The sequence below is a fragment of the Sturnus vulgaris genome, chromosome 3 (genome assembly GCF_052056855.1).
Source record: "Sturnus vulgaris isolate bStuVul1 chromosome 3, bStuVul1.hap1, whole genome shotgun sequence".
NCBI lineage: Eukaryota > Metazoa > Chordata > Aves > Passeriformes > Sturnidae > Sturnus > Sturnus vulgaris.
Genome location: NC_142245.1, coordinates 23,378,881 through 23,401,398, shown reverse-complemented (window position 1 = coordinate 23,401,398; position 22,518 = coordinate 23,378,881). Strand labels below are relative to the sequence as shown.

Below are 22,518 nucleotides of genomic sequence, written 5' to 3'. Positions count from 1 at the left end.
GAGGAGGCAGGCGCGGCGCGGCGCGCTCGGCGCTGACCAATGAGGGCGCGCGGCGCGCTTGGCGGGCCGGTCGTTTGGCGGGAGCTGGCGCGGCGCGCGCCGGCCGTGTCCCCCTGGCCATGCTGTGCCGCGCGCTGCTCCGCCGCGCCGCCGCCGCGCCCGCCCGTGAGTTCCGCGCCTTTCCTTCCTCCTCTTTCTTTCTTTCCTTCCTCCCTCCTCTTTCTTCCTTTCCGCACTCCCTCCCGTCCCCAGCCGCCTCACGGCTCCTGGCGCCCGAGCCTGCGGTGTCTGAGGCGGTCACCGTCCGTCTGTCCTGTTGTAGGTCAGTCCTCAGCGCTTCCCCTGCAACATCTCTTGGAGAGCTACCAGTGCAGCCAAGAAGATGATCACCTGTCTTACGGGGAAACGGGAATGCCGGTCCCTCCTTTCGGCTGCACCTTTTCTACAGGTAAAGTCACGTCCTGTAAGACCTTTTGAGGGGCCAGGATATGGGCTCTTATCAGCAGTTTCTTTTTTAAAGTGAGCTGGTAGCAGTGTGCTTGCTCCTACAAGTGATAAACATCGGATCCTGGTGCTCCTAGATATACTGATGGAGAGTATTCCCTAAAAGAAGCAACTGCAAAGCGTTGATTTTAATGCCTCTTTGTTTCATCTGTTTCAAGGTATATCCTCTTGGTGACAGTGTGAGGCTACACAGGTGAAAAACTGGGCTTTGTTTAAAATATATAAAAGCCATGATGGGATGGAGAACACTCGGTAGAAATCAGAGGTGGATGGATGTCACCAGGCAGTTACACAAAGCATTTCCCCATGATGCAGGAAAGGACTAAGCAATGAAGCTCCTGGATCTTCAGGGCAAGACTTTTTCATTCATTGTACTCCAGTTTTGGCATGAGATTTTATATTTCTGTAAGGTGGCTTCCTGCTTTTTAAGTCAGATCGTGAAAAATGCTGGAGGCTGTAGGTGATAGCTACTCTAGATACAGAAAACTGTAACTAGAAAACTATTATAGCTGGTGAAAGAGGCATTATCTCAAGAGTTGCTCTTGGAGTCATTTGATTACCCATGTATAGTCATTCCTGAACAGAACATCTTGAAATAATGCTTGTCAGTATTTTAACATTTAAGTTGCAATGTAAATGATGTTTATTTCCCAGCTTTATGTTTGCTGCATTCCCTGTTTAAGGCATCTGTGGTCTTTCACAATGAGCGTGGGTATGATTACATATTAGCTACTTTATATAATATGCTCCCATTTCTTTTCAGCCCCAAATTTGGAGCATATCTTGGCAGTTGCAAATGAAGAAGGGTTTGTTAGACTGTATGACACTGAAGCACAGACCACCGGCAAGCTCATCTTTAAAGGTAAATGTTGTATAGAAGGTGATTTTCATTTGATGTGACAAGTAGGGATTTGCTGGAACGAAAGAGAGCTTTTTACAAGTCCTTGAAACACATATTGTAGGCAGTACTTTATTCCTTCCACATACTTTGCTGAGACTTCTTTACAAAGCAGCAGTATGAATGTGCTCTTAAAAAGCAGTTATAGATGAATTGTTCTGTGTTGCCTTTCATGCCTAAGGCAAACTGTTGACAAGATTTGTAATTTCAGTGTCTGATGTCATTTAGTCTTCTGCAAAATACCATGCTGCAATGCACTGAACTAATCTTGGCTTTTGTTTTCTTGTTAGAATGGCAGGCTCACTCAAATGCTGTATTTGACCTTGCCTGGGTGCCAGGGGAACACAGGATTGTAAGCAGTCTTTTACCATCCGAATTTTTTTTTTAATGCTTTGGTAACTGTGTGCAGAAAATGACTAAAGCTTTTTATTTTTCCCTCTGAAGGTCACTGCTTCAGGAGATCAGACAGCCAAGGTGTGGGATGTGAGAGCTGGCGAGCTTCTTGGTATATGCAAAGGTCATCAGTGTAGCCTCAAGTCAGTTGCTTTTTCTAGATTTGAGAAAGGTAAATGTTGATATTCCCTGTTGTCTGTTTTTTTCCTTTTTCTTTACTTTAAGGGCTAAAAAAAGGCTTTGGAAACTGACAGGTACCAATAGCACAGGCCTGAGCAGTAACCCAACCAGGAAAGCAAAACTGTCTTGTTTGAACTTGATGGTGTCCTAATGGTAAAATCTGCACATTTCTGATCTTGGGCAAAGATAGGGTAGGATACCTGCTTCCATACCCAAATGTGTGAATATGCTTTCCATAAACTGGTTTCTCTAGTGGGAGTAAGAAAAAAAATAGTAAGAGTAAGGGAACAATTCAAAAAGCATGGAAAAACAATGGCCTGAATTTTGTATTTCCAGGACTGGCATCCCAAGTGTTGGGACAGAAGAGCTAGGGGTACATAGATGGCATTGTACTGCATTCAATTAATTAAATGAATTCTTTTGGAAGCTAAAAACACTTCTTTTTTCCCAGCTGTTTTCTGTACTGGAGGGAGAGATGGAAACATCATGGTTTGGGATACCAGGTGCAACAAGAAAGGTAAATAAACTTCCAGATACGTATCAAAAAAGCTTGGTATCTCATGTAAAAGGACTGTTCAGAAGGACTTGTTGGACTGATACTTTTGATTACAATATGGGCAGCAGAGGATTCTTAGATAACTGTACTGCTTTAGGTACTGTAAGAGGATGGAATAGGTATCTCTGCTATGTGTAATACATTTCTCCACTTTGCTGCAAATCTGAGGCTGCTGCATCAAACCACAGGCTGGTTTGATAATTCCCTGTGTGTAGGTAAGGAGATGGGATTGTACGGAATACATCCCTGTAAGGGCAGTGCAAAAGCAGATGTGATGGGAGAGATTGCTTAGGTCAGAGCCATCCAGAGGGGTGAAGAAAAGCTGGAAAGGCTCCTGCCAGATAGGAAAGAAGGTAGAAAGTGTAGAAAAAAGAGCTTGTCAGTGCTGGGAGCAACTGAATATATTGTGGGAGCCCCTACTATAAATACGGTGTGAGCTCATTCTGCTCCTCTTTCTGTTTCCTGGACCTTTTTCTCTGCAGCCCCTTCCCCTTATGTCTTTTCCCAGTTCCCTGCTCTGCCTCAGCAGTTTCTTTGGCTGAACATGCCTTGCTCTTCTATCTGTCCCAGGTTCCCTGGCTTTTCAAACAGACAAATGAAGGAAAAGTCTTGACTCCACATGACTGAAGTGGAAGGTGTAGGGAAAAAAAAAAGTAGAAAAGTTGTAGTAAGGTAGTACGTCTCATAAAGCAACAGACTAAAGGCTAAACAGAAAATTATAAAATAGAGTGGAAAACACTGGAAGTTTTCCAGTGAGATCAGTTCTGCTTGGGATGAGGTGGGTTGAACCAGACCAGGATGCATGTGAGAAACAGACCAAGGGGTAGCAATTTCCAAAGGCAGCCTGCCTAGATCAGTTTTAGTTTCATTGCCCATGGTACACTGATCTGTAGTTTTTTGTGCTGTGTTCTTCTCACTGGTTTTGTGTATAAGTAATTTTTATTTTCACGATGCAGTAATGACTAAAGGTTAACCTAAGCCTAAACCTTTTAGGACTAATCCCAAACTGATGCCTGTTCTAATAAAATGATAGCAAAATTGCATGTAAACTACTAAGTGAGATGTCTTTGATTTCTTTCAGATGGCTTTTACAGGCAGGTAAATCAAATCACTGGAGCACACAACGTGGTTGACAAGCAGACTCCTTCCAAACCAAAGAAGAAGAGGCAGAGCCTGAGAGGACTTGCTCCCTTGGTGGTGGGTATCTGGGCAACAGCCAAAATGTCTCTTCTGGGGACAGTGTTATTCACAGAATTCTTCCTAAGTAAATATAGTGAGAAATATGTGGCTTATATGTGGTAAATGTTTCTATTTATCTTTGCAGAGATAGGGTATTTTGTCTTGGTCATTTGCTATGGCTAATTTTAGACGTTGTTTAGTTGCCTCACAACCCCTGTGCCATAAAAGCCAAATTTGGGCAAATGCTATGTGAAAATACTTTTTTTTTTTTTTTCTTTTTTTGAGTGGGAGATATGGAGAGTTGTTGGTTATTTTTCCTGTCTTTTTTTTTTACCTCCTTAATTTGACCAAACAAATTACTGCCTTGCTGGACTAAGACCTGATCATTTTTAATCTCTTAAACCTTAAAGGTGGCTCTCTTATCTGTGTCCTGAAAGGTGTAATCTCAAGCTGCTGCTCAAACACTTATCTCTCAGTGGCAATTTCACTGGTAGGAGTGTTCAAAGGATTGTTGTGTCCTAAATGACATCTACTGTTTCTAGGTTCTGCTGCCTGGCTAGGAGGAGGCTTTCCCTGCATTCACATGGCCTTGAACTAAGCAGCAAGATCTTGCTGACCTTAAAAGAAAATAATGTTCTTTTTTCTTCTCGTTTTAAGGATTTCCAGCAGAGTGTAACTGTGGTGCTGCTTCAGGATGAGCATACTCTTATCTCTGCAGGAGCTGTTGATGGGTAAGGAGGGAGGATGCCTGCTTTCCTGTCTCTTCTGTGTCCTTAGTAGCATAAAAAGATTGGGAGGTTTTCTCTCTAAGAGCACTCAGTGGCCAACAAGGCTAAAGCAATTGCTAGGTGGAATCAACAGCTATGCTGCCAGCTTGCAGTGGCTTTACTTCCTTACCTGGAGATTGCAAAACTGGAGATCACAAACTGTGATATGTGGTAAATGCTCATTTTAGTGTCTTAGCTATGGGGCTGAGTGAGAGCAATTCTTCCCTTTCTCTCTCTCTGTTCTCATGGTCCTATTAGACCACACATAGACCATTGTTAGACAGCCTTTTTGGATGTGAGTGGCTGGTCAGGGCCTGGATATGTGTAGGCGTGCTTGAGAAAATGTTGCTTTGAGTTACAAAAGATGCATTCTCTTAGGTGCCAGATCCTTTGCAGAATCTTGGAGCTCGAGCAAACTGTTACTGATTGACATGGAAATGATCCTCTTGGACTCGATTCTTTAGCAGGTTCCATGTGGTCAGAACCTTTCTGAGGCAGATAAGATTGACTCTCCTTCCTGCCTATGGTTCATGACAGAGACTTTCTCCCAAAGAGCGAGTAAAAAAATTGAAAGACTTAATTTTTAAAACTTCAAACTAAAACTATTTGTCAGAAGTATAAAGGCATTTTGTATTTCCTTTTACTCATTGAAGAAAGTTGGCTTCTAGGCTTTTGTTCTGTCTTATGTGAGTTACAGAAGGCAGTGCTGCCTCCTCGCCCGTGGCCAGCAGAGCAATTGTTTGGGTTTCAGCACGGCTCTGCTCTGCTCCTTAGCACTATATACCCCTCAGTCATGAGCAGCCTGACTTCCTGTGCTCTTAAAAGGCTTTATCAGCATGGGAAGGGAAATTTGGGAGCTGAAGGCTCTCGTGTTTTCTGTTGCAGCGTGATCAAGGTTTGGGACCTGCGCAGGAACTACAGCGCTCTGCGCCAGGAGCCGCTGCCCGCCCGGTCCTTCTGCTACCCTGGGACCAGCACTCGCAAGCTTGGTAAGGCACTGGGCATGGGCTCCTCAGAGTGCACAGTCAATTTAAAAAGTACTGTCAGGGACATTTCTTATCTTTGTAGCCAGTTGTTGATCAGACTGGCAAACTCTGCAGGATATTTTGATTGCCAATACTGAATTTTCAAGTTGAACAGTGAATGTGCTTGACTTTTATATCACTGCACCAATGATAAAAACTTGCAGAAGCTTCAGCAGTGTATTTTCATAAACAGAGCTGAGGAACAGTAGAGCTCTGGATGAGGAATTTAGCTAGTCATTTTGATACATGAGTAAAATTCAGATTGAACTTTTTTTGCGTTGTATCTTGCAAAGACAACAGACTGGACTGGATTTTTATATTATCACCTCTTGAAACTGTTATCAAAAACGATGACACACTTGCTCATGTTTCTCTGTCTTCTTTGTACCTCTAATGCCTTACAATGCTCGGATGCAACACACTAATTCCTGATGATTTGTCTAATCAGTGTGGTAATGGTCAGTCCTAGGAACATGGGGGAAATCCTCAAGGAGGTAGTTGTGAAATAATTTGCCTGCAGGGATAGATTTTTCTTGAACCCGAATCACTAGCAAATCAGAGAATAGCTTGTTTTACCAAAACACGAGAGTTCTCTTTGTTTTTGATCTCTGCTTCTATAATTGGTTGTTCCTGTTATCCGTTTGAATCATCAAATTAATCACCTATTCTGAAGGTGCAATTCATTTCTAAATACCACTCTGAGTGCTCATGAGAAAATGTAGATGTTGTTCTAGAAACATTTCTTCTTCAGCAAGTGCGCTCTCAAACATAGAAACTTTATCATGACAATCTCATACACGTTACAGATCTTTTCCAAATTTCCTTCTCTGGGCATTTCTTTGAGAATGTCTATTTTCCAAATTTTTTTTCTTATGAAGAACTTCTCTCTTTCTCTGCAGGATATTCTAGCCTGGTTTTGGATTCCACTGGTGCTAATCTGTTTGCTAACTGCACTGATGACAGTATCTACATGTTCAATATGACAAGTTCAAGGACCACTCCAGGTAAGCATGGTATCTGTGGAAATAGTTGCAGAAAGAATAGATGTTACAAAGCGTAGAAAAGCAAGTTTGTCCCTCTGACACAGAGAGACAGAGACCTGGTTCAACACTTGAAGGAAATTTATTCCATGCTCTTATCTCTGAAGCTGTGCAGAAAGATCCACATTTGTGTTAAGCCATCCACTTAAAATTAATAGTAGATAGTGGTTCAGCCAGACAGGGACTGATGGTAGTTTGCATGTTAGTTATCCAGCGAGGAATGGCTGCTATCCAGCCTGAAGCAAGTTTGAATCCTCTGCTTACTAGCAGCCACTGATTTGTCAAACTGAATTAATCCACTGGAAGCGATCACCTGATAACTTCAGATATTTTAAGGTGTCTTTTCAATTTAACTTCTGCCACAGTTTCTGGAAGAAAGGATCCCCAGCATATCGAGTTGCTTCAGCCTTTTGGATTCCTTCAGCTCTGCATCTGTGACCTTTACATGCACAAGACGGCCCTGAGCCTTTGGTGCACGAAGCTGTTTTGCTGTAGGCCAGTGGCAAAACTTGTCAGATGCATTCCAGCCAGACACATAGGTTTTTTTTTCCATTGCCTTTTCTCAGTCTCTCAGTTAACTGAAATTAAATGAACAATGTGTCCTTCTGTCTGCTCTTCAGGAAGGCAGTCTGGTGGGTGGGAATTCTTCCAGAGCGGAGAAGTGCTGCGAGTAGTAAATATTAATGGCTTGGTTGTTGAGGTTAACATCACCAGCTGCCCTGTGGGAATGGGCTGCCTGGCCTGTCCCCTCACAGGAGCCAGTGCAGCTCTCAGCCTCCTCATGGAGCTCTTGCCCTGTGTGTGCAGCCCAGGCCAGGCCGGATCTCCTGTGGCGCCGCTCTTGGAGCGCGGCTCCCGCAGAGGGCAGCGCCCGCCCGCCCTTGTGCCGCCCTCACGGCCCTGCGGCTCGCCGGGAAATCCTCCTGTGACAGCTCCCACTGCCTGCCTGAGGAAGGCTTAGTGACCACTGCACTGGGAGAGCTGTGGGCACAAAAAATCAAAGGGGTTTTGGGGTTAGCAGCTCTTCAAAGGCCACCACACGTCCTCTTGGTCTGTGGGTCGTTTCCTTTGTGAGCCACTACTGAAACAGGGCTGGAGGAGAAGGTCCCCAGGCTGGGCCACCCTGGGACACTTGTGCTTTGTGCCCCGTGAGAGGACAGGACATGGCGCAGCCAAGCACTCCAGATCCACACTCGGCTCTCACGCCAGCTGGAGGCCCTTGTGGTACGGGAATGTCGGCCATTGCGGGGATGGTTTCAAGGCCTTAGCAAACACTGCTAAGGCTTTAAATACAGGAGAGCATCACTGATGAAATGCAAGTTTTATGGAGGAAGGAGCAGCCAGTGCCTTTGTTGGCACCTGTGTGGGAGAAGGCTCCTGCTGCAGGACTGCTCTTGTTGATGGAGCGGGATTGGCGATGGTGGCTGAGGGAGGGAGAGACAGGGAACCTGACCCAGAGTAGGGGGGCAGCCCAGGTGAGGGCTGAGCCTGCTTGTGATACGGGTCAGGGTGGGGCTTTAATGAAGCTGCCATTGGTTTGTTTGGGAAGCCTGAAGGGCTCCAGTTGAATAATAAAAACTTCCTGCTGCCAGAGCCCCAGAGCAAAGGAGCAGTGCAACCACTTTCTCCAAAGGATATGTGGCTAGGCAGGAAAAGCCTGTAAGATCAGCCCTCCTTGCACAACTGGCTCCAGGGTTATGCATTGAGTGAGGTTTTTATTTATTTTTTTATTTTTCTCTACACAGTGGCTGTTTTCAGTGGACACCAGAATTCAACCTTCTACATCAAATCCAGCACCAGCCCAGATGACCAGTTCCTGGTCAGTGGCTCGAGTGACTGCAAGGCTTACATCTGGAAGGTGAGGCAATGGGGGGAGACCCAAGCATGCAGCCTGGAGCTGCTTTTGCTTTTCATGTTCACATTGAACACTCCTTGCTTCCCCATCTTACCCAAAGCAGCGTGGAGCCAGCTCCTGGCATGTTGTGCCTGGAGTGTGTATGTTGCTGTCAAGGCTTCATGTAATTGTTTAATGTAAAACAGAGCTAACCTCCTGCCATCAGTACATCTCTCATCACTGCTGCTTATTGCAAATTGCTGTTCTTAATCTGGTTTTAATGGGCATTAAAATCCTCTTTCAGTCCTGTTGATTCAGGCAGCTATGACAAGTAGGCAGGCAGTTCTTGGTTCATATTTAGCAATGGAGCACATTAGTAGAAACCTAAAAGTTTAATTGTTTTAAAGAGCACTCTTTCCCTCCACCTCTCCCTTTTCCATCTCCTGCTTCAGACATAGCTTTTTCTCATACTTAATTTACAGTGGTTAAAGCCTTTATATTATAGCAAGGGCTCAGCCAGAGCCTTCAGCAAAATTTCAAAGCACTGTCTGCCAGCTGAGGGGCTTCATCACTTAACTCTTGCAGTGACATGTAGGAAATGCAAATGTCACCAAGACAGTGGCAGGCACCTCAGAATAAGGCATGCTTCAAGTTCTGTTTTTCGTGTTCCTCACATGGGAACCCGTGGACTTACTGAAGTAGAATAGACAGAAACCACAGGTGACTGCCCATTTCAGGTTTGGGATAGTTTTTAGGGAATCTTGACTTGTGTGTCCATTTCACGATGGGTTTGAAAGTGAGGTTCCAACCTCTCAGAAGAGAGGGTCAGCCTGTTGAGGCTGTGGTTTGAGCACATAGCCTCTTTAATTTGGAGAACACTTGGGAGCAGCTGGGTTGTTCACTCAGTTTAGGCAGGAATGTGGTAGCAGGACTACCATGCCAAGTGGTGCCATTTTAACCTGCCTCGTGTTCTGTGCAAATTTAGCAAAAATGCCTTTGTGAACTTGAGTTGCACATTCTGCATTCTTGTTTTTTTATACTTTCCTGCAACATAGGCTGGGATTCAGTTGAGAGTATTCAAGGATGTCATTATATCTCAAAATTTAAGCATCTGAGCACATTTAAAATGCATTAGTGTACAGAAAGCTTCTGTTGCTATCACATATGAGTGACAGATCATATTGCATATTTATAAAATCAATCATCAGATGCTTACTTTTTATTTTAATACCCTGGTCATATTAGAAAGTGGGACTTCAGTGCATTTGTCTCTTTCAAGATCTGTCGTATTCAGAGGTTCTTAATTTAAATGTTGACAGATTTGACTCTGAAACTTATGTATCTTTTCATGGCATAAGGATTTACTATGCTGTGAAAAAAAGTATGGTTAGATGTCGCATGAGTAGTTAACAGGAAGACCTTTTCTTCATCTAAAGACTTAAATGATTTCTTTGAGAAACTTTTGCAGCAGTGCTAAGTTTGTGTTAAGTTGTGGATAGATGTTATTGCTGATTAGGATGCTGTTTCAGTCTGTTTTCATATATAAGTCACTTCCAGACAATGAGCACTTCCTTTATTGTGTTGGGTTTGTTTTTTATTGAATTAGAAGTTCATCAATTACTGAACTCTCACTCTTGAGCAACCATAAAATTATACAAGCTGAAGAGCAGAGAGGTTTTTCTCCACAAAGATGGTACCTATCTCAGTTACCTTCGTGGCAATAAAAAAATACCATTTGTAGACTTGTACTTACATTATTCTTTCAATCCTTTGATGTGGATCACTCCAGGAAACCATATCAAGTTATGCTTTGGTGTGTCCCAGCCCTGGAATGGAGGTGTTTCTGTATCATATGGTGCACGAAATCATAGACACCATTTTATGCTGCATCTTGAAAATGGATGTAACAGCTGTTTCAGTGAGGAGAGTAACTAAAAAAAGTCTCATTTCCTAGGTTTCTCTTTTTAACCTTGCCACAATGGACCTCACTTCCCCAACAATATCCTGTCAATTCAGGCACAAAAAGCAGCCTGTTCTGTGGCTAATCCTGACTTTACACGTGACAATCTTCTGCCACACACAGTGGAGACAGCCATAACTCTGTACTTCACTGCACAGTAATATAAATTGGGTCTAGTTGATTTAATTTACACTACTATAGTGTAAAACCACCATGTCCTAGAAAGAGTAATTCCCTTACTCTGCTTTCCTTCCAGCAATCAGTGGCTGCTGGACCACTGTTTCGGATGTTATGAGTGTATAATAGCAAGACTGATATTAACTGTAAGCGAAGGTGTTCTCTGCACCAAGAGCTCCTGTTTATTCCCTAAATAGGGATTTTGTTTCCATGGCATTTCATGTTTTGGCAGTGAAGGGAATGCTTTGACCGAGGCATTTAGTGGATATTTAGTCAAGTGATTGCCTCTATCATGCCAGGGGAAAAAAAGGGTTCTGTTAGGATGAACTTGTTTGTATCAAAACAACTTAAGTTCTGAAGCTGCAGTTTTGCAGGCTGTTGTAGATGATCTACAAGAGAAAAATGCTTGTAAATCAGAAGCCTTTCCCCAAGTCTTGCATCTTCCTTTGAAACATACATGTATGTAATGTCTACTCCTTTTCCCAGACAGTAAAGGATCTGTTCATTCCCTTAGTCATTTATGCAAATCCCCTTGATAAATCTCCCTTATAATGTCACATCAATGATGGTGACTCACAGCTCCAGAAAGGATTGCTTGCTGAAAGCAAGCAAAACTTGGATAGAATCTCTGTTGTGTGTGTGTGTGTTATGTGTGTGTGTTTTCTTCTTTGGGCCACTTAATGTTGGCTTCAGCTCTGTCTGTCACTTACAGAAGCTGGAGTCCAAGATAAGTAGCAATACTGTAGAACAGGAGAAAGATTTTTGTGAAGTGTGTGAGAGAAGTGGAGATCAGTTGAATGAATGTGAGTGATTTAGAGAGCTTTCCTGTGAACTCTTAAGAGGGTCTCTGGTCCAGCTGATTGTTTGGAGAAGGAACAGGCACTTGGCAGTTTCATAAATGCCAGTTCTGAAGCCAGTGAAGGTTCATCTGTGGGATTTTGTTGACAGTGGCTTCATTTTTATAAAAAACCATTGACCTGTGATTGGGACATTGGTAAAATAGCAGCAGAATTTATTTGCCTAACCCAATTCAAAATATGAGCCTCCTAACATTTAAGCATCTTACCTGGAACAGGTAGAGGTACTTAAAATGCTTGTGTCATGTGTTGGGCTGTCAAATCTGGAGGCAGAATTCCTGTGTGTAGCAGAAATTGAACAAGTGTTTCCATGAACTGCTGCTTAGGACTTCCTCAGTTGTTGCCTCGTGATGACAGGCTGAGAGCATTTGATCTATGCATTTCATACAGGAAAGATGGGAAATATCCACATGCTTCACAGGTGGGATGTGGGGTATTTTTTGGAGATGTATATTAGGCTGTATGCTTCTGACTGTTTGCTTGTTTTTCTGTGGAATTTTTAAGGTTTCTGAGCCCAACCTTCCTCCACGGATACTCCTTGGTCATTCTCAGGAAGTTACCTCCATTGCTTGGTGTCCTTCAGACTTCACTAAGGTTTGTCTTCTGCAAAATGGTCTTTACTGTGAAACAATCGATGTGATGTGATGACATGTGCTTTTCAAAAATTTGTTGTTTTGGGAGGAAATTTTTAGTCAATCAGTTCTAAAATGTTCATTTGGGGGACAGTAATCTGACCTTGTCATATTAGCACAATGTATCAGAAACTTTTTATTATTTTCAGATAATTTAGGCTGAGAAGTCCTAAGAAATTGCAAATCAGTAAAGACCTCTCCTGAAGAGAGCTTGATGCCACCTATAAGAGACAAAACAATAAAATCATTTAATCAGGGCTTTCATAAGCCAAAGGCTTTTGTTATTCTATATTTACATCTTCCTTTCCCTCTCTCTGACCATTGATACCTCTACTAGTCTTGTACACAGTGGCAAGAAATTTTGAATGCCCTTTAAAAAACATATGGACTTTTTTCATTGTGACCTCTTTTCAAAATCTGAGCTGTTTTTATGACAAAAAGAGCCTCCAATAAAATTGGGTCAGTAGTTATGCACCAGGTGTCACTAAAAGGAAAACAACTGAAGTAGGAAGTTGGTTCAAATGTTTGGCTTAGCTCAAAACTAGAAATAACTCTGAAAAATCCTGAACAGTGTCCTAATGATAGCCAGAGTTTCTTCCACCCCACAATGTTAAAGAAATCAGCCTCTTTCCCTAGCTTGCATTACAGCACCAGGGCTTCAGAAAAGCATTATAGTGTAGGAGGGTGGGAGTCTTGCAGGGAAACATTAGGAATTGTTCTAGTTGTGTAAGATGCACAATATGAGAACTGGCATTTCAGATGAAATCTGTGATGTAGAGATAGCCCAGCATTCTGATCATTATGTGTTGGAAATGCAGAACAATTCAGCCTTTGAAATTGTTACTGACACGGGGAAGAAATAGTCAGCCATTGTTCAGATGCCAAAGCATGAGGAAAAGTGGAAAATATGGAGCTAAGACAGATCAGGAAGCTGCTTGGTGTGGTTTGAGAAGCCAGGTTGTTTTCAATAGGGACAACATTGGTGTGACAAAGGTTGGAGTAGAGACACTTTCCCCATTCAGATCGCTATGAACTTTGACCACAGCATTTCCTTTTTCTTTCTACTGATCCCTGCTGAGTCACCAGCTAATCTGCCTAAAGATAGCCATAAAATGTGGGCTAGATGGGTGCTGCTCCTTTGGTCGGGATTCCAGAGACCTTTTTGGAGCACGTGATGCTGCGGCACAACTCTAGAGCTGTGCTCCTGCCAGAGTTGGGTTCTCTGCCAGATACTGCTGACATCTGACTCTGAAGAGATAGCACAGCTCATGCAACACCTATCCAATGTCACCTTCTCCATGTGCTGCTAATGTTTGTCCCCAAGCAGATGTCCTCAGCAACAGAGGCAGATTGAGATGCAGGTGCAAAAAGGATTGTGGCTGCTTTTGTCTACTGAAGGGTTGAAATCTCAAAATGTGCTGTGACCTGAGCAGACCAGTGTCACTTACATAGCCATGCAAAGCAAATGGTTGGTGCTGACTGAGATTTCTATAGCAGAAAGACATGGATGCAGCAGCCTAGCCTGCTTTAAAACAAATACTGCTGCCTGGTACAGTAAGAAAACAGAGTTGGGTTATTTTCATTGTTTAATGGTCAATCTTGTACCCCTTCAGCCAAGCTTCACCATCAGTCATATTGGCATGGTGTGTTGGATGTAGCTGTTCCAGTTCACTCAGCCAGTGATCCATAGGATGTGCCCTGGCTACTCTAACACACAAATTTATACTTAGATTGCCACATGCTCTGATGACAACACTGTCAAGATTTGGCGCCTACAACGTTGTCCTGAGGAAGAGAAATCAGCATCCAGAAAAGCCAACTTGGTGGGCTGGGCCACTCAGAAGAAACCAGAAGAACAACATGGAGCAGGTGAGGCCCCTGAGCTATCTTGCTCTGCAGCACGGCTGCTGAATTTTGTCTGTTCTCTGTACTAACAAAAGCCTTTGGCTTGTCTTATGAGCCTTCTGAGGTTCTTCTCATATTAGGCAATTACTCATGTAGCTAGACAAGCACTTGTACTTGTAAATACTTCTGCCATCAACAGGACAAGCTGGCTGGCTGAAGTAGCTTACAAGTATGGCAAAGTCTGTATGGCCAGACTGCAAAGCAAATGTTCATTGACACAACTTGTTGGGCAGCCAGATCTTCAGCGGGTTTCAGCAGAGTTTGGTAATTGAACAGCCAAAGGAGATGTCACTGTAGCAGCAACTCACTTTTTTTTTTCCCCTGTTAAATACTAACTGAAGAGCAGTAAGATCATATGCTTTTTCCAGTTTGGTAGTTTACCCAGCAAAGGGCTGACAGCAGCTATAGAGCCTTGGAATTCTGAACTGTTTGCTTCTTCCCAGAGTTGAACTGTGCACAGATTTCTCAGGTGCAGTAATCAGTATTGTCTCTTCAGCTTCAGTCAGTGGCCCTGCCACTGCCAAATGAAATGCTGTGTAGTGAAAGTATTTCAAAAAAACATGCAGACAATTGTGATGATTGTAATGTCCCAGAATTAATCATCTGTTCATGTATTAAGTCTAACGAACAAATGCAGTACCTTTCTACAAAGCCTGTGCACTCAGACAAGCTGTGCAGCATGCTCTGAGCTAGCAAGCAGATGTGGGCTCTGTAGAGAAGGGAGCCACTAAGCAGGTAGTACCCTAGACCAGAAGAAAGGAACCCTGATTGTAATAGTCCTTTGATTTGTCTGTAACCTGCATTTTGTTGCAGTAGAGTAGGTGAAAGGAGAAGTGCCCTCCCCCCAAAGTGAAGTGAGATGAGCTTCTCTGTAGAGTAGCTCTGAAAATAAGAATACAATAGCTTCCCAGCAGCTGCTGCTGTGACTTCCTGCGTTCCACCTATCTTTTCTAGCCACCCTCCAATTGAATTTCATCTTGGCTAACACACATAAAGGCTGAAGGTCTCCAAATCCCCCTAATGGGATAACATTATGTCTAACCTTTTGCCAGGGAGTAACAAGTCTAGCAGGAAGTTTGCAGGACAATAGGAGGGAGAGTGCCAGGTCTGCTGCATACTGGTAATTGTTTAGTGTGTGCACACATTCTTCCTCAGAGAGGGCTCAAAAATACCTCTGTGTTCTAGTTTCAGAAAAACAGAAGTAAGATCTAGACCAGAAACGTGAAATCTAAAATATCTTATATGCTAAAACTTTACAAGTCGGGTTTGGCAATAATACCTGAAAAAATTACTTATTTCTTCTTGCTCTTGCTGCATTAAAGTAACAGAGGAGGGAAGAGGAAGTACACAGACACTGCAAACACAACAACAGGCTTCCTGCTGACCTTGGCTCTTTAATACTAAATGTGTGCTGTTAGAATAGGAATTATCTGCAGAGACTGATTCAGAGCTGGCAAGCAGAGTACTATTTTGGACCTGGTGGGATGAATCTAGGTAGTTCCCCACCCATTTCTGTGGAACAAATTGTGAGATTGATGTTGTGTATTGATTGTTGACCTATATCATCAAATGTAGCAAGCAGAGTTTCCTTTTCTTTGGCAATTTCTTTTGTGGTTTCTTTAAGTTGTACTCTTTTCTCTGTGATTTTTGTGTAACCAAATTCCTGGAGCAGGCCTGTGCATGGATAATTTGTGATTCTTAAATCTGGAGATTGATAATATCAGTCTAGAAGATATGTGGCAGGGAAGGTAGGAAACATCCAAAATAACCTGCTTTGGTGTGATGTAGGTTGACTGCAGATATTTGCAGTAGCATACCATGTGCAGTGGCAACATAAATGGAAATAGCTTGAAACTGGCTTGGTAGAAGCCTGAATAATGCATGCAGTCTTAGGGGGAAAAAAGCCTGATCTTCATATTCTTTATCTCAAATTTGGGGTTTGCTTCTTGCCATGACACTCATCCTACTCCCAGGATAACTCTATTTCTATTATCCAGTGTGTCCACAGCATAACTTTTAGACTGATTGGCGATTCAAAGCACTCGTACCCAACTATTCATGCAGTATTTCTGCTGAATAAATTTGTAATGGTCATGATGGATCAAAAGTTGCTGAGCTTGCTACTTTCTTCCCCTCTAGGAGCTTAGATTTTTGAGTGCAACTAATTTTCCAGCTGAGTTATTATTGTCTTGTAAGTGCTCATTAAACCAAATATTAGGAGAAGAAATCTTGGCAGTTACATTCACATAGCCCACACTGAAGCAAGTTTGTTATGAAGTAGCATCTTTTATCAGGAAAGGAGCCTTTAAATCTGTTTTTTGTGTTGAAGTTACTTGTAGTGGGATCCTTTAATATGGATCCTTTATATGGGATCCTATTTAATTTATTTTGTTCTGATGCAGCAGTACTTGTATTTTGGATACTAGTTAGATACTACAGCTAAAGGACCAGAAGAGGCTTAGTATGGTATTTAACCAGGCCTGTAGGTGCTCACTCACATGTGTGTGAGACAGCCCAGCATTGCAAAGAAACTGGCAGGTTATTCACACTAGACTTCTCATTGTTCTAATGAAGTGCTTTATCACTATAAAGTGACCACCAGTGCTGGTGCTCAGAGCAGGGAGTTTGGATTAAACCCCTGATCCACACAAAATGTTTAGTGCTCTGGTGCCCAGCAGTGGAAGTGCACAGAGTAACTTAAGGCACTATCCCATTTAATTGCATCACCATGAGTTAGGTGGATGAGAAAGCAGGCAGTCAAAAAACTCACTTATGTGTTCCCTGTGGGATGGGGCTAGAAATAAAATGACTTGAGAAAAAATTAAAATAACCCTCTCTAATATTGCTGCAGACCAAGATCCTTGCTATGTATGATTCCCATTTTGTTAGTGAGGTCCTTAAGCCCCTACCTATGACTGGTGTTTTCTGGGTGTTCAGAACTTCTTTTTTGCAAGCCAGGGACATTTATGTCTTGGCTAGTGAGCTCATAAGCCACTGTGAAATGCCTGTTTGGGAATCAGTTGTTGAGAGATTTCATTTTCCTTTGGAATTTAAGTCCTTGTTCAGGAGGTGAAGAATTTCTCACACTCTCCTGAGTGTGGTAAATATCTACTGTCTCCATTCTAATACAGCATTGCAGAAAATCCTCCAGCAAAAAGAGGAGAATGAAAGTATGTCCTTCACTAAAAAAAAATAAATCTTTAAAATGTGCAGCTAATAATGCCTGGCTAGAAACATTATTCACGTGGTAGGGCATTACAGTGTAAAGATTCCTTGGTATTGTAATTAGCCATGGGACCTGCTTATAGCACCTTTGTCCCTCAGTTGGGATATGCAACTGTTAAAGATGCAGGGCAGGTGGGGATCAGCCTTTTTGCCAGGCAGTTTTCTGGAAAAGCAAAATGCAAAGCTCCAGCAAGGCTAGATACACTTGGAAGATTCAAGATTTGTTTTGTCTGTTTCTTTTGGCTGTAGCTCACGTAAGAGCACTCACCACTGAAGGGATAGATGTCAGACATTATACAAATGTACTGCATTATACTGTATCAGTGCAATACAGGATTTTATAACAGACTTGTACCAGTTTAACCAAAATCAGAGGGATTTATGCAACTTCTAATTCAAAAGGGTATGTCTGACACACAGGGTCAGCACTGATTCATCTCCTGGTTGGAAGGGGTGTTTCTAAAAAGATTGTCCTTAATTTGCTGTTCTGTGTTCCTCATCAGAGTATTTATTTCTCCCCTCTCAGGGCCACCAGCCAGCCCACAAGGCACTCCTGCCAAGGCCCTGGCAGTGAGCAGTGTGTGCATTTCCTCCCCACGCCCTGCTGCCTGTGCTCCTGCTCACTCCGGAGACCTTCCACTGTCCACCAACACTCCCACGGTCCCTCTCAAAACCCTGACCTCCACAGCCTCCACCCCAGCCAAGCCACCTGGAGCCAGCCCCTGTGCATCTCCCAAAATGATCCCTTCCTCCAAAATGTCCATCAAGCACTGGGTTACAAGGACTCCGTGCTCTACTCCTCCAGAAGTGGAGAAAAAGGCTCCTTCTCCTAGAAAAGCCCTGGCAGAAGTCACCCAAGTGACCCAGGGTCTCCTGGAAGCTGCTTGCCCTCCTCAAGTCCCACACTCACAGCTGGAAAAGCGTGCCAAGAGAAGGCTTGACTGCAGCAAGGAGGCTGATGTGGGGCAGAAGTGTCTGCAGGCCTGTAGCTGTGTGACTGAGCTGGACCATGCAGCTAAGAAATCCAAGCTGAATTTATGTCACTTGGTTCCAGACCAAAAAGCTTCTGATGAAGACTCTCTCAGCCTGGCTGACTTGTGTAACAACCCTGAAGGCTCCAGCCACAGCCCAAAACAGCCTTCCCTTTCTGGAAGCCATATTAATCCATCAGGCATTCAAACTTCCCCCCATCTTTTCACATCTCTGCATGGGAAAGACACTGAGGTAGTAGATAAAGAGAACAGTTCTCCTGAAAGAAAAAATTGGTTGTCTGCTCTGGGAGAGAAGCTACGGACTGGCAGACCTGGCAGCCAGAGCACATCAAACAGCCCCCTGTCACCCTGCAGTCCTGGTGCCAAAAGACAGGAGTCTGTGGCAGTGGCCACATCACCAAAAACTGTAAGTAGGGCAGCCAACAACGTTGTCATGAAATAAGTTACCCCCAGCTGCCACTCTCTGTTTGTTCCCTCCTGCTTTTGTCCTGACTATGGACAAAAGGGATGATTTCTGGCCTAATAAGTCAGATACATTAATGCTGTTATCTGCTAATCCCCTCCACACAGGAACAGAATTTTTCTGATGTGTCCTTCATTTTCAAGGGACTTAAGGCACAAGAGCTCAGAGATTCTTGCAGCTCCCAGCTGGATGTTTGAAGGATGTAGCTGTCTTCTTAAATACAGCTCTACTCTGAGAGGCACATAATGCCAACAATAATGCCAACAGCTTTCCTGGCAGATCTGTTTATGTGTTCACCATCACATCTGCCTGTTTATGTTACTGGAAAGCCACTTAAGCTTTGGAAGAAAGAGCTAAATTCTCTTCCAGCTCAGGTAGCAAAATAATTTGTTACCCATGTTAAAACTGTAGGGCATTAAATAATGGCCTTCAGTTCCTTCAATGGAAAAGTAGAAGAAAACAAGAAGTGTGCAAGAGGGAGAGGGCAGGATTTGACCTACATCATCCTACTTTTGGTGTACAGGAAACCTGGCACACAGAGCTCATCCTAGGATCTGAAATTAAAGTTAAGCTTATAAAGCAGATAAAAACATTGGCATATGGGCTTAACTAGGAAATTACAATTACATTTTTAAAAACAAACCAAACTTGACTTGTCTCTGAAACCAGACTCAAATTTTAGTTGTACTCTTGAGTATATGATGTTAAAAGCTGTTGCCATCATTGAGGCTTATCTCATTTCTTACCTGATTTCACCCCTTCTATCAGATAGAACCTGGGCAAACCACCAGTCCTGAAGTTATTCATAGCAGCTAGACTCTTCATGTTGTGGTTGTACCAAGAAATCTTGGTTTTAGGAAACCTACAACTACTTGTGACTACTTGTGCTCTACATGTTTAAACACAAGACAGAGAGATTTGCCCTGGAGAGAGATTACTACAGAACAATTACCTTTCCTGCCCAGTATGCTCTGGTTCAGATTTTGGGATGTTCCTGTGTTGTTCTTGTAGCCTGAGGAGATGCCAGGAATACCCAACAGCATTCATTGAATTAGCTTTTATCTTGGAAATCTGCAGCTCTCTTATCTGCTGTTAGGAAGCTGAAACTGCAGCTGGAGTGCATTTCTCATGGCAGTAGGACAACTCTGGGATTTAGACAGAGTTGCCTGTAGATAGTATAAGCCTCTTATCTGTGAGACAGATTGTAGTGAAGAATCTTTCATTTATTCTCTTAGTTGGGAAGCTGAGCAAACTGGAACAGTGATGGAGGGGAGGCTTTGAGATTCCTGCAGCATATGAGCTATTAACCTAAAAGTGTTTCACGTTGGTTTTGCTTTTATTTCCTGCTAGGCTGCAGCCACTTCAGTTTCCATGAGGAAGATCTGCACATACTTCCACAGAAAGTCACAGAAGGACTGAAACAGTGGCACCTGAGGGATGTTGACACTGAGATATCAAGACCAGACTTAGAAACGCCAACAATGATGCACCAGGATTACACAATTTGTTGTCAGACCTTCATAGACTTGAGGTTTTAGTCTTCCTGTTTTTAAAGCTGTCAGCAGCTGAAGTGAGCTGAGTGTATAAAATCGACACAATACTTACTCGTGGTCTCTTTCTGACTAGGGTATGTACTTTTTAATAAACAAAGCATTTTTTACATGGCAACTGTTCTAGTCCAAACACAGCCACAGCTCTGCTGTTTATTGTTAACAGGCACATAAGCTTGACAGTTTATGTTACTAATCTGCTGTTCAAACTGTCTCTACTTGAGTAGTGTGTAAAAAGTAAGTGTTGGAATGTGTGTACAGAAATTTACTGGAGGTACATCTGAGCATCTTCATGCTGAATGGCTCTTCTACAGTTGTTCCTCTAGTACTGCAATGACTGCCTGCTTCCAGCAGGGAAGTGAGCAATGCATTAATTAAATAGAAAAACCTTTTCACTAGCCCACATCCATCTGATGGTGACTATGGTGTAAGAAGAGAAAATTTAGTACATAATGCCTGTACACCCCTTGCCATCCCCTTTCTTCTCCCACCCTGGAAACTACTGTATTTACCTACTTAGCTGCCTCATGAACCATCAGCACTACAGCTCTTAAGACCAAAAGTTTATCACTTCTCTGAAATAAAATACTGGCAAAGTGTTTTCAAAGAATTGGTTTGATCTGTCCTAAATAGGCATCCCATAGCAGCCCATTGCCAGTCAGCTCTTACAGGTTCTGCCTGTAACAAAGGCATTAGTAACTGTTTGTAGCATACCTTCATAACAGTTTTATAACACAGTAGTTACAAAATAATACCTTGTCAATTGTGGGAGAGCAACTGACCACATTTTAGAAAGCACTTGGGAGCGTTTGCTTATTAACATTAAATGCTTTGCCACTGTAAGTTGTCCCTGATGCTGATCGAGCAAGGTCACTGAAATGAGGTCACTGTCCTGTTGGCTAATGACACTAACTCCTCAGCCATGCTTTCCTCACGACCTTCTAGTAGAAGTAAGATCTTCTAGTAAAACATCCCTATCTTATGCTGGAACATTTACTCTGTTTTCTGCTGTAATAGTTCCCATGAACTTCAAAACCAATCAGGCCCTTTGAATCCCTATTACATTTTTCCACTGCAGAAGAATTGAGGTATATGAAGGGGATATGATCCCACTAAATTATGTTTTCTATCTTAAATGTTAACATTTACTTTACAGTAACATTGAAAAGTATGGTAGCTGAAAGGGATTAGAAGGAAACAAACTGGTTTGTATTTTATGTGGTAGATTGTATTTTGCAAGGAAATAAATTACTTGAGAGAAAATGGCTTTTGTGAAAGGTCTGTTATAGCTACAAAGCAAAAGGAAATGTGTAGTGTGGTTTTTTTGTAAAAAAAAAGAAAAGTAGTTACTATCATGTTGCCTCTTTTAGCAGAAGTTCTTGGGTACAAATAGGGACCAGGACAGCTTTCTCTTGTTTGCTGAATTACAGGCCATCGTCCTATGAATGCTTCAGGCATATTTTTGTAGTTCTTCTTAAAAAAAAAGGTTTTTTAAAAAGTTAATAGATCTAGTATCTTAGGCAAAACAGGAATATAAAAAAAATCTGCTAGTTTAATTTTAACCTAATTCTGGATATTGAAGTAGATGGAAGAAGCAGAAACATAACCTAAAATGAGTAGGTTTGGGATTTAATTCTGTCTTAATTTTAATTATTATAACAACTTTGTGGGGTACAACCTGTCTTGCTTCAACCAGATTTTCATGCAGGATTGCTTCCATGCAATTTGTAAAGAGCATTGCAGAATAAAGAGATATGAACCCTATTGAAGTACATGAGAGTCGTCAGACACTTCAACAATAGGATTTCGTGTTTCTCCACTCTTTCATAGGATTTTCCTCCTCCAGAAATGTTCTGCAGCCAAACCATTATCTTCTGTATCTTGTAAATGTCTGCCTAGAGATGATATACACTAATGGCTTACCACTTGAATGAATAACACTCTGGGGGCATTTGAGATTTTTCTTCTTTCAGATGATACTTGTTTAATGGTACAACTTGTTTTATGGACCACCAGGCATTTATTTTTTCATCTGAAGCTGGTGTCAATCTGATTCAGAGTCTAGGAGAATTAGCTGAAACATATTTTAATATGTCCAAGTGCCCTGACCTTATTGTGATAAAATCAAAATTGCAAAAGCATGGAAAAATTGCTGATACAAACCATATATCAGGTGGTTCAAGGTATCCAGTGCTGTCTTTACCTCAGGAGCTTGATAAAATAAACATTCAGAGAACTGCTTTCAATTGCTTTGGGCCACCAAGCTATACCTCCTAATTTTATTTCCTTCTAAAGGATTTACAGAAACTCTGACCCCCATGTTTTATAATCAAATTAAGCCTTTTAAGGTACTATTCCCAAATCCTATATATGTATGTAAA

The 22,518-nt window shown here is 42.4% G+C and overlaps 1 protein-coding gene across 1 annotated transcript; it reads left to right on the top strand.

Annotated features, from left to right (window-relative positions):
* Window positions 1–39: 39 nt before the first annotated feature.
* DTL (denticleless E3 ubiquitin protein ligase adapter) lies at window positions 40–21,891 on the top strand. The gene is made up of 15 exons (XM_014876920.2): window positions 40–165; window positions 253–448; window positions 1,268–1,366; window positions 1,693–1,754; window positions 1,847–1,967; window positions 2,427–2,492; window positions 3,613–3,728; window positions 4,368–4,441; window positions 5,363–5,466; window positions 6,402–6,506; window positions 8,288–8,400; window positions 11,875–11,964; window positions 13,733–13,871; window positions 17,659–18,530; window positions 19,938–21,891. Exons 1-15 carry the CDS (start codon window positions 40–42, stop codon window positions 20,004–20,006), a joined length of 2,352 nt encoding a protein of 783 aa, XP_014732406.2. The 3' UTR covers window positions 20,007–21,891.
* Window positions 21,892–22,518: the final 627 nt, after the last annotated feature.